Raw genomic sequence first — 15,819 nt, forward strand, 5'->3', positions numbered from 1 at the left:
TGAGTCAGTGATGCCATCCAGCCATCTCCTTCTCTGTCGTCCCCTTCTCCTCCCACCCCTAATCCTTCCCAGCATCAGAGTCTTTTCCAGTGAGTCAACTCATTGCATGAGGTGGCCAAAGTATTGGAGTTTTAGTTTTAGCATCAGTCCTTCCAATGAACACCCATTGGATACCACTAAAAGGAGCAGGAGGAGTGAATGTTGAATAAAGATAAGACTTCAGGGTAATAAATCTGGCAGTACTAAGTAGGAAGTAAATTGCAGATGAGAAGACTAGTTAGGAGGCATTGTGGTTCATAATGTGATGGTATATATAGTTTGTTTCTAGTCAGAAAAAAAATTGATCTTCTCATCAAAGCCTTATAGCTCTTTGGCAGGAATTGGTGGAAAGTAAGTGATGATGTAGTCTGTGATGTGGTGAAGTAAGTTAAGCACTGAAAGTAAGTTAAACTACCTGCTGTAGGCAACTGGAAACATTTCCAGAGTAAGTAGCTTTCCAGTGCACAGCTTAGCCTCACAGAAATTTCAGGGACAAAGCCCTGGGTCCAGAGCTCTAACTGCAGCTATAAGCACTGGTTGAGATTGACTTTGCCCCTGTCTACAGCTGCTTATCCAGCCTCCTTTGAGGTCTGTTCCAGCTGGGGGAGAGGGAAGCAAAGTGATACCTTCCAATATCCCAGAGGGGACCACTCATGGCTAGTTTTATGAACTGCAGCCTCCCTCTCTCCTTTATTCTGCTTTGTAGGATCATGGGGCCATGGCCTCTCAAACAGGTCAAGGTTGGAGATAGGTTTGGGGGGTCTTTAGCCACTTTTCTCTAACTCAGCTCATCTCAGCATAACATCAGTGGGCACTTGAGTCTCATAGGGAATAGAAGCAACAATAAAGGGCAAGAAAGGACATCTCTTCTGGATCCTGAGTGGTGGCTGACATGGTCCTGGCCAGTAGACCTAAGCCTTCTTTTTAGGGCCTGAAAATCCAAGGGCTTGGCTGTGGAGTCCAGATAGTGGTCCATACTGGAAGGAGCCCTGTAATGGCTAGTGTTTAAGGGCCAAGCCCAGCTTGAGACCATCCCTGTTCGGGGGTGCCCGTGGGCGGCCCTGGCGCAAACTGGCCAGAGAGATGCTGCTGCTCACGGGGCAACTGGCTCTGGCTGTGGCTTCTCCACTGTTTCCTGACTCCCACAGAACTGGCCCAGAACCTGACAAGGGTGGTGTAGGGAAGGGGTGGAGGGCTATGTAGGGCTTCAGAAGGAACTGAGGTTTCTCTCTGGCCTGGGGGAAACCACTCCTTTCCCTTAGCCTTCCTTCCTCTAGGAAAATAGACTTCCTGCTCCCTGGCCTGACCAAATGGACACCACCTCCCCACAGGCCCAGCTGGTCCCTGCTCAGCACTAACCAAAAACTGATGCAGGTGAGAGGGGGAAGGATTCTGCTCCAGTCACACCAACAGACCTTCTGAAGATCCAGGGAGCTGAACTGGACCCTGTGGTAGGAAGGGGACCGCAGCCAACTTGATCCTAAGGCTCACTCCCACTCATTGTATAGAAGCCTACCAATGGCCCAGTCTCTCTCTCTCTTTTTTTTCTGATCAGATCCCATTTCTCTGAAGAGGCACACCCTAGATAGCCTAGTGTCAAGTCTAGGAACTTGGTGTTACCGCTGGTGGAATGATGACTAATCCCCACAGCCTCCCTCCGGGCCTGCAGAAACCCCCTCCCCAGCTGGATGCTCCACCCTGAGGCTAGTCTGGAATCCTAGTGAAAGGAAAAGCCTGGAAAACAAGGAGTCATTCAGAGTGGGTGAAAAGAGGAGGGAGAGGTTTTCTGGCTGAGATCTAAAAGGAGGAGCCTGAGGAAGGAAGGAAGCTCCCAGCCTCCTCCCAGACCTTTTCCCTGAGACTCCTAGCAATGAGAGTGGAGCCGGGCCCAGCTCACTAGGCTTCTCTTTGCCGCTGGGAGAGTTCTTGCCTTGCAGCACTGCCTGCCCTCTGTGGCTGACTCCCTGCTCTACCCTCCCCCTTCCCCAGGCTAAAGGGCCGCAGGGACTGACAAGGGAGGGAGGCTGAGCGGCTGCACTGTGGGCATGCCTGTTCCTTTCCCTTCCCCCTTCCCGGAGCAGCAACGTCACCGCAGCACCAGCGGCAGCGGCAAGGATACTGGGCTGGGATTGCGCAGCCTCCCTGCATTAGCAACGATGCCATTGTATTAGCAGAAATCAGATCTTAGGAAATCAGCCCACTTGCCCCTGTGCGGGCCTGTGGAACAGTGCCTCAGCTCCAACAGTCAAGATAGCGGTTGGTCGGAGTGCCGCGGAACAGAAATCTCGGGATTCAGCTAAGGCACCTTACAGAGGTATGGCTCAGCGGAGCTGGGGGGAGGGGCAGGACAGGGACGCTGGAATAACTGATCAGCACATTTGGGCCCTGGCTTCTGAGGATTGGCTTTGTCTTTCGGAGAGGGAGAGAGCGCGAGCGAGCAGGAGAGCAAATGTTAGACAAGCTCATCCATGCATACTTTGGGGCTGTGGTGCAGAGATGAGAAGAACAGAGGTTGGGGCTGATGCTATTTTGTCGAGAAGATCCCCTTCTCCCTTTCTGAGCATTTCTAATGAAGCTGCTATAGTGTGGGTCAGGAGACAGGGAGTCAGAGCTAGACACAAAGGCTTAATGGGAAGAGACACCCGTACAGCTCCTGTAAGTTTATGATGGAGACCTGCAGGGATCCACTCAGCCTTCAAGAGCAGGCACTGGGAAGGGGAAGCATCGAGCCCATCTTGTCCCTCCATGTACATACATACATGCACACAGACACACACACCACATCTGGCACTGCAGGAGCCACAAGACTACAGATAAGGATGGAGTAAGAAAGAATGTTGACCAGGAGGCACATTATAGGGAGAGGGAGGATGTAATGCCGAGGACACCTGACCTGTTATCATTGGCCTTTTTATACAGGCTTAGATTCCTAACAGGAACAGACCTAAGGATAAGTTTTGATACACCCAAATCCACCCTCCTGCTCTCCCCGCTTCAGTCCTGTCCAAGAGAGACCCCGTACAGGAAAAGGCTCAGCAGTCCTACTGAGGCTCCCCATCAGACCTCAAGTCAAGGTCAGATTGCTGGAGAATAACAACTGAGTATCACTATCTTCCCCTCCTCATTCAGCAGGTCAAAAAAAGAGGAAAGGGGTTCTATGACTGGCAGAAAGATGCTGATGACCAAAGACAAGGGAAACCTTTCTCTGGAGTTTAAAACTTCTTCCTGCCCAGAATTACCCAGAATTCTATTGCTGAGAAGATAGAGTTCTTTAAATTCCCCTCTCCATTGATCACCTTGGTGGAGGATTCAAAAACATACACTAGTAGGAGTCAGTAGTTCCATGTTGTGCAAAATGTGATTGGGTAGGGTAATACATTGGGAAATTGTGGGAAGGTGTTAGTTCCCAGGAAGCATCTAGGAATGTGAACTATGGTGCAAGGAAAAAGGGTATTGAGGACTGTGAGTGGGGACAGGGAGATGTGTGCTGGAAACTGGAGCAGGAGGTAGGATTAAAGAGTATTATTAGAGCCTGGGGCATTAATATGAAAGGGACTATGGGTTCAGAGACGAGTAAAGTGGGTAAATACAAACTGTGTAAATGGAAACTGTGAGTCCCGGTGGCTCAGATGGTAAAGAGTCTACCTGCACTGCAGGAGACCTGGGTCAGATCCCTGGGTCAGGAAGACCCCCTGGAGAAGGAAATGGCAACCCACTCCAGTAGAATTCCATGGAGGATTCCATGGACAGAGAAGCCTGGCAGGCTCCAGTCCATGTGGTCTCAGAGTCAGAACGACTGAGCCACTAACACATTCACTTTCGAGACTAGAGTGTGAGCCTATCCAGGAAAAAGTAGGATGTGTCTGCGTTGGTAGTAGGGTAAATGCAGAGACTTTAGGAAGAGGGTGTGACCCTGATCATTTTCTGAGAGGCAGTTGTAGTGGAAAGAATTAAGAATTGAGGAGACCTGGTTTCGCGTCCATCTCAGCCGTATAATTATGGCAAACTGTTTACACTTACTAAGCTTCAGTTTTCTCATCTGTAAAGTGGGGATGATTATGTCTACTTTAAAGGATTATAGTGGAATTAGAGATGCTGTATGTCAATCACCTTGAGTGTAAGTGCTCAGTAAACAATCACTAATAAATAGCATTATGATGATTGGCCAAGAGAGACCTGTTTGTGATGAGAACCAGGAAGAGGGCTCTTGTGGAAAGCTTTGTCTAGTTGCAGGGATTCTAGACCTTGTAACTTTATTGACTGAGCCCACCACTTCTCTGTCCACCTGTTAGAGCTGAGTGCTTTCTTCCACTTTCTTCTAGGTTCTCTATTCCCCCCAACCTCCATCTCTCATGTCTCTCCATTTCACCAGGTTACAGAAAGAGACTGGGATGCACACTCCCATCTCACTGTTTTCTCTTCACCTTTCTTAGAGCTCATGGGCCACAGTATTAAACTTGTCTTCTTATAGAAAATGACAGTCTCAGGGGAGATGTCTAAGAGAAATGCTCTTAGTAAATGTGTTCTGTGATAATTGAAATCAAGTCATATATACCATATACTCTCATTATATTCCTAACTGATGGAGAAAAAAGGTCAAAAGTTATGATTCATGACTCCTGTCTTAATTCTGTCATTTATCCCCTGAGAGTTCTTGGGCAAGTCATTTCTTTTTTCTAGGTGTTGATTTCCTTTTTTTTTTTTTAATGAAATAATCTACCTGCTCTGGTGTGTTATTAGGATCAATGAGATGATATACATAAAAAGTGAAGTTGCTCAGTCATATCCAACTCTTTGCAACTCCATGGACTGTAGCCTACCAGGCTTCTCAGTCATGGAATTTTCCAAGCAAGAGTACTGGAGTGGATTGCCATTTCCTTCTCCAGGGGATCTTCCCAACCCAGGGATCGAACCCAGGTCTCCCACATTGCAGGCAGGTACTTTATCGTGTGAACCACCAGAGAAGCTTTTGATATACATAAAAAGTGCTTTGTAAAAACTGTGAAAATATATGGGGTCAAAACATGAGTACTGAGTCTTGTGAGATGACTGTAGAACTTTACCTTAGTTGGCTGAACTAGAGTTATCTGTGGAGAAACTATTGCCAAGATTTCCCCTGGTCATGTGGAGATCAGGAAGAACTAAGACCTTCTCTGAGATACAGAAATGAAAAATAAAATGAAATCAGCCAGTGAAAGAGCTTTACACTTAAAATAGAATGTAGCACAACCTTAATATAAAAGCAAAAACTATACAATATTTATTTTAAAAAAAAACAGGAAAATTTCTTGGGATAGGCAAAGAGTTCTTAGAACACAGACAGCTTTAACTCTAAAGAAAAAAACAGTTCCATAAAAATGGAACTTCATAAAATTAAACACCTCAATTAATTAAAAATACCATTAAGAAAACAAATGGGCAAGCCACATTTGAGAAGCCACTTAAGAAAATATTCTCAAGATGTGCATTTGACAAAGGACTCTTATCTAGAATAAATTTTAAAACTCCTACAACTCAACAATAAAAAGACAAGCAAGTCAATTTTTTAAATGGGTAGAACAGGAGTCAGTAACTAAGCTACCATGCCTGCTGTGTTCCAAGCACTATGCAGGGTTCTAGGGACAAGGGGTTGACTATATCCCAGTTTCTGACCTCAAGGAACTACTCTCTGGTCTGGGGACAGATACGTAAACATAACTAATAAACTGTCAGCACCCTCCTGCCTGAGGTTCCCCATCGCCCTCCACATCCATCTGTGCTTTATGCATGATTCAGAGAGAGTCAGCTTTCCAGGCTCTGTGAGTTACTATGTTTCTTTATTTGAATGCGTACATGACACAAAGTCAGTGGCTTTATTGGTCAGACAAATTCTTCTGTGTATATATTTGAAAATGGTGCTTTGAAAGGGGAATGGTGGGGGTGGGGAATGGAATTCCCTGGTGAGCCAATGGTTAGGACTTTGTGCTTTCACTGCTGAGGGTGCAGGTTCCATCCCTGGTCAGGGAGCTAATCTCACCAGCCATACGTGCAGCGAAAAAAATTAAAAGGGGATGGGGGTGGTATTCATTGAAGAGCAAGTAATGGCCGTAGCCCATAGGTACTCCTAACATTACTGCTGTGTGTATGAGAAAGTTCTTTGTGCTCCATTTAGTCCAGGCCTCAAATTATGACCTGGACCCTGGGGCAGCCTAGTACTATATTTAGGGGGTTGTCCCCTCCCCTAGCCCTGACCAACAGTATCTATAGTGCTTAAAGAAAAAAATCGCTTTAAAAGCTGCAAATTGTGTACATAACAGATACTTATTTTTAGAAAATACAGATGAAACAAAAAGAATAAAATTCAAAATAATCCAGAATCACTCAACAGCAATAAGCACTGTTAATATTTTGTTGTCAAGTCCACAGGTTGTGCATGCATAGATTCAACCAACTGGGAATCAAAAATATTCGAGAAAAAAGGATTCCAGAAAGTTCCAAAAAGATGTACTTGAATTTGCCATGTTCTGGCAGCTATTTAAGTAGCATTCACATTAGGTATTATAAGTAATCTGAAGGTGATTAAGGTAAACCGGAGGACATTTGTAGGTTATATGCAAATACGGCACCATTTTATCTAAGGGATCTGAGCATCCTTGGCATTTGGTACTGTGTATGCTTTCAAGTTTTCTTCCATGCATATTGCTCTGGTTTGAATGTCTGTGTCTCTCCTCCACCAACTCCACGTTAGGTCTTGAGAGTAGAGCCCTCCTAAATGAGATTAGTGCTTTTATAAAACAGAAAGATCCCTTGTCCTTACAATCTGTGTAGAAGGTGCCAGCTATGAACCAAGAAGTGGGCTTTCACCAGAATGCAGCCGTGCTGGCACCTTGATCTTAATCTTGGACTTCCAGCTTTCAGAGCTATGAGAAATACATTTCTGCTGTTTATAAGCCATCTGGTCTGATGTATTTTGTTATAGCAGCCTAAAGACAGACACTGACATATATTTATTTACAATAATGGTGTCATACTATACATATTGTTTGTAATCTGCTATTTCCACTTAATCTTTTGTGAATATTTTCTCAAGTCACTAATAGGGAAATTAACACAACATTGTTTTAATGATACTGTGTTCTCTACTTTTCAAATTGATCATTATTGGAATTTTAGGGTGTTCCTAACTTTTTGTTATCCTTGTGGCATATATTAATATATTGGGTTGGCAAAAAAGTTCATTCAGGTTTTCCCATAATATCATATGAAAAACCCTAACAAACTTTTTGGCCAACCCAATATTTGAGCCCAAAGTTTTCTTGGCAGAGGAAGAGAGAGATGGGAAAGAGTGAAGGGGAAATTATCTCATGTACCTCATAGCAAAATGTCCTAAAAATCCTTTATCCCTCTCTACAAAAATCCCAGTGCTTCAAGGCAGCGCTTCCTCTCTTGTTGTCATCTTATCTGTGCGAATACGCATTCCTCTCTGCTGCTGATACTGGTTCCCTTCCTTCCCTCTCCTTCAAGCTTCCCGTAAACCTTAATCTTTTTTCCTATTTAAATTTGTTTTTAAATAACAGCTTTATTAAGATATAATTCACATACCATAAAACTCACCCTTTGATAAAATTGAGATATAATTCACTTTCCATAAAACTGGAGTTTTGGTTTTATTCACAGACTTGGGTAACCATCACCACTGACTGATTTCAGAACATTTTCCTCACTCCCAGAAGGAACCTCCACACTCATTAGCAGTCACTCCCAATTTTCCACTCTCTCAGTCCCTGGCCACCGCTAATCTACTTTCTGTTTCTGTGGATTTGCCTATCCTGGACATTTCATGTGAAGGGAATCATATAACATCATGCAAAGAATCCTTTTCTGACTGGCTTTTTTCACTTACCTTTTTGCAGTTCAGACGTACTGTATCATATATCAGTACTTCACTCCTTTTATTGCTGAATAATATCCCATTATCTATACCATGGTATATCTGTTCATCAGTTGATGAGCATCTGGATTGTTCCCACTTCTTTGGCTACTGTGATTAGTGCTACTGTGAATATTTGTATACAGGCTTTTGCGTGAACATATGTTTTTATTTCTCTTGGGTATATACCCAGGAGTAGAATTTCTAGGTCATATGATAACTCTATGCTTAACATTTTGAAGAACTGCCAGGCTGTTTTTCCAAAGTGACTGTACCATTTTACAATGTCTTCAGCAATATTTGTGGGTTGCAATTTCTCCACATCCTCACCGGCATTTGTTATTGTCTTTTATCTTAGTGAGAGTGAAGTAGTATCTTGTTGTGATTTTTATTTCTTTAATGATTAATGATGTTGAACCTCTTTTGAACATACAAATACATGTGTATGTATTCTTTGGAGAAATATCTATTCAAGTTCTTTGCCCAATTTTTAATTGGTTTACATAGTTTTTATTGTTGAGTTGTATATTGTTTATATATTCTGATTCTAAGTCTCTTGTCAGATACACAATTTGCAAATATTTTCTCTCCTTCTGTGACTTGTCTTTTCACTTTTTTGATCATGGCCCTTGGAGACTCAAAGGTTTTTTATTTTTATTAAATCTACCTTATCTATGTTTTCTTTTATCACTTGTTCTTTTGGTATCTTATCTAAGAAGTCATCCAATAATAACCTTAACTGAAGATAATGAATTTACTCCCATATTTTCTTCTGTAACTCTTAGTCTTGTGGCTCATTTAGCCTCTCTGGTTTCTGCCCTTCTGCCTGTCTACTCCTTACCCTAGTCAACACACAAAGGCTTGGAAGTCCAACAGAGGAGCCTTCCTCTCAGAAAGGAAAGGAAGAAGAAAGATGGTAAATACTTCCTTTTTAATTTTAATGTAATTTAACACAAATAACATATTTTAATAGTGTCCCTCACACATATATTTATTAGCCATTTGAATTTTTTCTTTAATGTGTTGCCTGTTTGTGTCCTTGAACATGTGTGACTCGCCTGGCTCTTTACTGTACTCCTTGTGAAGAGCTCTGATCCTGTGATCTAAATGAGTTACACTTAAAAAAATATTGATGGTATAAAGGTTCAGCTAAATGATGAAGAACTTCCGTTCCGTTCCGTCGCTCAGTCGTGTCCGACTCTTTGCGACCCCATGGACTGTAGCCTCCCAGGCTTCTCCGTCCATGGGATTCTCCAGGCAAGAATACTGGAGTGGGTTACCGTTTCCTTCTCCAGGGGATCTTCCCAACCCAGGGATCGAACCTGGGTCTCCCACATTGGGGGCAGATGCTTAAACCTCTGAGCCACCAGGGAAGCCCCAAGGCAATGAGATATTTGGACTCATTGTAGGTAGAGGAAAAATGACAGGAATGATAAGGGAAAGAAGAGAACTGAATGAATTAGGAGAAATTAGGAATGAGAAGTCTGAGCAAGTGAAGGCTTTGAGGACCTGACCTTGATAGCACAGGAGACTAGAACTTGAGGGGGACCATTCTGCCATGGTCCAGCCAAGAGACCAGAGAAGCTCGGAATGGGCTCCATGTAGAGAACTTGACTTTAGCCTGTCAGAGGTAAAACCAGGCAGAGAAGACTTTTTAGGGGACCCTCATAGGGAAAGTTCTAGCTAAAACTGGACAGAATTGGGGAACTTCAGAAAATCTGTTCCCTGAGCTAGCTAAATATTAAGAATGTATTGTGCCTCATGTTTGCCAAGCCTTACCTGATGTTGTGCTGGAGTAATACAAAAAATATAAAAACAGAGCCCACACTGGGAAGGAAGAGGATGGCATCAGCCATACTAGAAGTCTGCTGCCTAACTCAGTCTCTATTCAGGAAGCTCTAATACAGTAGTAGGAAGAGTGAGGATCCTTGCCCACAGCCAATCAGAGTGGGACAGGTATCCTGGGGCTCAGGAGGGGAAAGGGGGCCCAAGAGGACACGGGTTTCAAGTGATATAGTACATTAAAAATTACCTTTCTTGCAAAATTATAGCTTATTGCTGTGCATACCTGACGTATTATTTGTGATGTCCCCTCATCTGTAAGTGTGTGTGTTGTAGCTGTGTGTAAGACAATTACGTGGCTCGTTTGCCTAGCACCCTCTCAGGCATCTTAGGTGGGTTTTTCTTAGTTATGTCATCATTCATAGTTTTTTTTGGACTCAGGACTGACTGGTCATTATTTACTAAGAAAGAGGAGAAAGGGCTGTCCCTGAGATTGCCCAGACCGTCAGAGGTGGCATTAACAGGGGCCTGGCCTTTTGTTGGAGTGGATGCATGGTGAACTTACAGTGAAGGGGGCACTCGAGAGCTGGCCCTGTGCAATGAGGCCGTGTACCCCATTGGGCTAGGTCGTCCAGTTCCATGTTGACCGAATCTTTCTTCCTCTTGGGCTCTTCGCCATCTGCAAATGACATGGGTAGGGGCATGTCCCTGACTTCGGGGAGGTGACATTAGGTTCCCTTTCTTTCCCTCTCTTTCCAGGTACCAAGCTCTCCTGATGAAATGTGTTCTGCCCCACTGGGCTCCAGGGGCAGTGTCTGGTGCTGTTGATGCCCTTGTTCGAACTTTCCAGAATGGATAGTCCCCCAAAGCTGACTGGAGAGACCCTCATCGTCCACCACATCCCCCTGGTGCACTGCCAAGTCCCAGACAGGCAGTGCTGTGGAGGGGGAGGTGGAGGTAGCGGGAGCACAAGACCCAACCCCTTCTGCCCACCGGAGCTGGGCATCACCCAGCCTGATCAGGACCTCGGACAAGCCGACTCTCTGCTGTACAGCAGCCTGCAGTCTGCTCCGGAGAGCTCTACACGGTCTGCTGATAGTGCCAAGAGCAGGGGTCGGGATGGAAGAGGCCCCGGGGCCCCTAAACGACACAACCCCTTCTTGCTGCAGGCGGGCGTGGCCGAGCCAGGACTTGGTGACTTATATGAGGATAGCATCAGTGACAGTGCCGCCCAGCAGTCCTTCCACCTGCACGGGGCTGGCCAGCCCACCTTCCATCTCTCCTCTTTCCAGCTGCCACCACCTGGCCCCAGAGTGGGCAGGCCATGGGGGGCAACGCGTAGTCGAGCCGGAGTGGTGGAAGGGCAAGAACAGGAGCCAATGACCGTCTTGGATGCCCCGCACTGCAGCACTGGCCGCTACTGCCGGCCAGAGCCGGAAGCTGAGACCATGGAGCTGGATGAATGTGGGGGGCCTGGTGGGAGTGGCAGTGGGGGTGGAGCCAGTGACACCTCTGGCTTTTCCTTTGACCAGGAATGGAAGCTCAGTTCCGATGAATCCCCAAGGAACCCCAGATGCTCAGGCTCAGGCACCCAGCACTGCCGCTGCAGTAGCACCTCCAGTCAGTCCGAGGCGGCTGACCAGTCCATGGGCTATGTGAGCGACTCCTCCTGCAACAGCTCGGACGGCGTGCTGGTCACCTTCAGCACCCTCTACAACAAAATGCACGGCAACTCCCGTGCCAACCTCAACTCTGCCCCGCAATCCTGCAGCGACTCTTCCTTCTACAGCCACTCGGACCCTGGCGCCTTCTACCTGGACCTGCAGCCCTCCCCAGCTGAGTCGAAGATGTCTTGTGAGTCCCACCACCCCGACAGCGGAGGAAGGGAAGGTGGCTACGGTTGTCCCCATGCCTCATCTCCTGAGCTTGATGCCAACTGCAACTCCTACCGCCCGCACTGTGAGCCCTGCCCAGCTGTGGCTGACCTCACAGCCTGCTTCCAGAGCCAGGCCCGTCTTGTTGTGGCCACACAGAATTACTATAAACTTGTCACCTGTGACCTGTCCTCCCAGTCCTCCCCAAGCCCAGCTGGCTCTTCTGTCACCAGCTGCTCAGAGGAACACACCAAGATTAGTCCTGCCCCTGGCCCTGGCCCAGATCCTGGCCCTAGCCAGCCCTCTGAGTATTACCTGTTCCAGAAGCCGGAAGTCCAGCCAGAGGAACAAGCAGCAGTGGGCTCTGAAGTGGAAGCGGAGGCTGCCATGGGCCGCACTGTGATCGAGGGGCAAGTGTACACCAACACGTCACCCCCCAACCTCAGCACTGGACGTCAGCGTTCTCGAAGCTATGACCGCAGCCTGGAGCGCAGCCCTCCAGTCCGCTTGGGCTCTCTGGAACGCATGTTGAGTTGCCCAGTGCGCCTCAGTGAGGGCCCCGCCGCCATTACTGGGCCTAGTTCCCCACCTCGGCGGGTCACCTCCTTTGCCGAACTTGCCAAGGGCCGGAAGAAAGCTGCAGGCTCTGGCTCCCCTCCACTGCGAGCAAGCATTGGGGACTCCTCTCAGGAGTTCTCACTCATCCAAGAAGCCCAGCAAGACAGGGTGGGCCACCCAGATGAGGGCACTCACTGTAGCCATAGCCTCCCACCCATGCCCTTGGGGCCAGGCATGGACTTGGTTGGCCCAGAGCCCTGGTCCACCCAGGTCTGTCAGGGCTCCCAGTCCAGTGAGATGCCACCTGCTGGCCTCAGAGCTGCTGGGCAGGGGCCCCTGGCCCAGCTGATGGATCCAGGGCCTGCTCTCCCAGGGAGCCCAGCCAACAGCCATACCCAGAGGGACGCAAGAGCTAAAGCTGACGGTAAGAAGCCTAGTGGCTGGAGAGTAGCAGGTTGTATGCATGGCCTCCTATCAGTAATAGGTCCTGCCAACCACCCCACCTCTACCGCTAGAGGTTTCTCAGCCCAGACCCATCATCTTTCCAGTCCAGAGCATGTCCTCCAGTTATAATAGGGGGAGGAGGATAGGCAATAAAGCATACACCAAGGAGATGAAATCAGCAACTGAGAGATCGATGTTTTGGGATAGTAGGTACTCAGAAGATTGTGATTCTAAGCCCGGGTGACTGGAAAGATGATGATACATGGATAGGGACTGCAAACACAGAAGTAGATTTACGGGGAAAGGAATAAGGCCTGAGCTCCATTTTGGACATCAAGGAATTTGCCGTGTTTAAGAGAAATGTCAAACAGACAGACCACACTGGGCATCAGTAAGTTCATTCTTTGATCAGTGACTGTAGCCACTCTTCAAAGAACCTGAGACCTGACACTTAACCTTTGAGCCTCCCAGGCCAGCTCTTCCCTATTTATTTCATTTCACTTAAGTGATTATTTTATAAAGGCTCTGTGTTGAGTGGATGCTGGTGATAGACGAGAGGGACAATATCTGTCCTCAAGGAATTCTGATGAAGGATGGAAGCAGAAAAGGAAGCACAATTAAAATGTAGAAGTGGCAGTTGTATGGTACTGGTCTATGAGAGGAATACCTAAACAGACCAGAATGTCAGAGAAGGAGTGCTAACACAGTTTACATTTAAGCACAGTCTAGAAAAATGTTAGAGGAGTAGGCTTTGTAGAGGACATTGTAGGCTCATACGATAGTCTATACAAAACCACAAAGGCACAGAGTATCTTGATGCTTTCCAGAAACTGCAAATAATTTAGTATAGCCCTTATAGAATGTAGATGGAACCATTAAAGTATTTTAATTAGGGAAATGGCATTTTTTGGTTTGTAATGGCATGTTTTGATTTGCATTTTAGAAAGATCATTAGGTTGTTTGAATGGAAGGTAGATTAGAAAGGATGTCTCCCTGGAGGTCAGGAGACCACCATGATCAGAGAGTCATTGGAATAAAAATAGTAGTTGAAGCTATGAGTGGGTGAGAACATCCAGGGAGAATGTGTAGAGTTATAAAGGGAACAAGGGAAAGAACCCTGGGGATACAGTGATTGAAAGATGAGCAGAGCAGTCCTCAAAGGAAACTGAGAAAAATCAGCCAAGAAAATAGAGGGAAACCAAGAGAGAGTGAAGCCATAGGAACCAAAGAAGGAGAAAGTTTCAAAAAGAGATTCAACAAATGAGTTCTGAAAACAAATCACTAGGATTAAGGCTAAAAATCCCCAAAGCAGCATTTAGGAGTGATGAGGGCAGAAGCCAGATCTCAGAAGGTTTGGAAGGAAAGGGGAGATAAAGCAGAGGAAAGATCGATTATGGGGAATTTGCTGTCTGTGGCCTTAGGGCTTCCCTGGTGGCTCAGGCAGTAAAGAATCCGCCTGCAATACAGGAGACCTGGGTTCCATCCCTGAGTCGGGATGATCCCCTGGAGAAGGAAATGGCAACCCACTCCAGTGTTCTTGCCTGGAGAATTCCATGGACAGAGGAGCCTGGCAGGCTACAGTCCATGGGGTCACAAAGAGTCCGCCACGACTGAGTGACTGACACTTTCACTTTCAGCCTTAGGTTGGTGTGTTAGCTTCTCAAAGGAAAGGGGTTAAAAACCCATAAATGGTGTTATACCTGCTGTTTGGGAGATGGCAGTATATCAGATGACTTCAGGCTCCTAAACACACATGGAGGAACTGCCCCAGAAATGCAAGAAGGTCTCTAGGGCAGAGGGGACTCAGAAACAGCAGGGATTGGCCAGTCTTCTGAACCCACACTCTTCTCAGACTGCAGTGCCTGGTGGGTATATCTGGGCACAGACAGTGCTTGGCTGGCACTCTGAGGACAAGGTCAGTCCTTATCAGATATGGGAAGAGAGGCTTTAAAAGTGTTTTTGCTATCAGATAAGACTTCATAATAATATAAGACTTTTGTTCCATAAATCTCCAGTGACCTATCATAGGGCTTTTCTTTTTATTCCGTACAACTTTTTAATTTTTAATAAAAAAATGATGAATTCATGAATGACAAAAGAAGTGAGATCTCTTTGAGATTCTGAGCAGCAGAATCAAGATTTTAAAAGGATTTTGTCAAGTCTGGAAAAAACGTTCTGTTCTTTCAAGGACCAATATGAACTTTGATATGTAAGTGCTGTTTTTGATTTGGGATATTTATTAATAATTGATTGCAAACTCAGAATGAGTCAGCAGTTAGGAAGGGCTTCTAAAAAGTTAAAATGGCTGGATTCATTTATAGACTCCAGAAGGGAGGAGTTGATAGTCCCCTCCACTCCTGTGAACCTCTTAGTGCCCACCTGGGATTCTGGGCGCTCCATTTTAAGAGGGAACTGAGGGACTGGGGCTCTGTTGCCTGCAACATAGACTTGAGTGAATGCGATCTCTATCTCCAGTGTTTCTAAGGGCTGTCTCAAAGAACAGGAGAAACCTTCTCCCCTGTATTCCCAGAGGGTTGAATTGACACCTGCCCCTCACTGTAGTCACCCCTCCCCTTTCCCAGTCTTCCTCCTCTGCCTCAAACCTACCCTGAGAACGTAGCAGGGAGGATTTTTAAAAGAGTAGGAATAGATAGTCTAATTCAAACGTACTCTATATATCATGTACAGTAAAGCTGAGGTTGGGAGGGCCTAATCTGATAGCCAGGGTTAGCTCAGGCCTGAAATTTGATATTTAAATAAGTGGAGAGGATGAAGGCATTCCCAGTGGGAAAAGCACTGTGAATGGGAAAGGGGTGGGAAGAGCCGTGTCAATGGGGAGGGTAGCGCATTTGCCACAGGAAATAGAACTGGTGTTCTAGGAAGTAAGCTGGTCCGTGTAAGAAGATTTGGATTCAGCGAGACCGTACTGAACCAAGGGTGACAGTGAGAATTCGTTCATGTCTTTTATTCAGTACCTACCATATACCAAGGTCTAATCTAGTTTCTGGGGATACAGCAGGGAACAATTTAAAAATCCCTGCTTTTCCAGAGCCCTAATAAGGAGTAATGGACAATAAACAAGTAAGATAATTTCTGACAGTGAAAAGTGGCTAAAAAGGAAATGCAACAGGGTGATGAGAGCATGACTTGCCCGAGGCACTGGGGCAATCAGAGAAGGTCTTGAGGAGGAGGTGATGCTTGAGTTGATGCCTA

The 15,819-nt window shown here is 46.2% G+C and overlaps 1 protein-coding gene across 6 annotated transcripts in view; it reads left to right on the top strand.

Annotated features, from left to right (window-relative positions):
* Positions 1 to 15,819, top strand: part of RUSC2 (RUN and SH3 domain containing 2) — a 72,996-nt gene that overhangs the window by 39,287 nt on the left and 17,890 nt on the right. For 5 of the 6 annotated variants that reach the window (XM_088837954.1, XM_055426982.2, XM_055426980.2 and 2 more), the window contains one exon: positions 10,490 to 12,586. In XM_088837954.1, the coding sequence (XP_088694080.1) occupies positions 10,558 to 12,586 (2,029 nt within the window). In that variant the 5' untranslated portion in view covers positions 10,490 to 10,557. Of the gene's footprint in view, positions 1 to 1,886; positions 2,354 to 10,489; positions 12,587 to 15,819 lie in introns of those variants that run through there. The other variant, XM_055426978.2, reaches the window with a different exon arrangement.

The sequence above is a fragment of the Moschus berezovskii genome, chromosome 7 (assembly GCF_049115385.1).
Source record: "Moschus berezovskii isolate FMDL1 chromosome 7, NW_MosBer_1.0, whole genome shotgun sequence".
NCBI lineage: Eukaryota > Metazoa > Chordata > Mammalia > Artiodactyla > Moschidae > Moschus > Moschus berezovskii.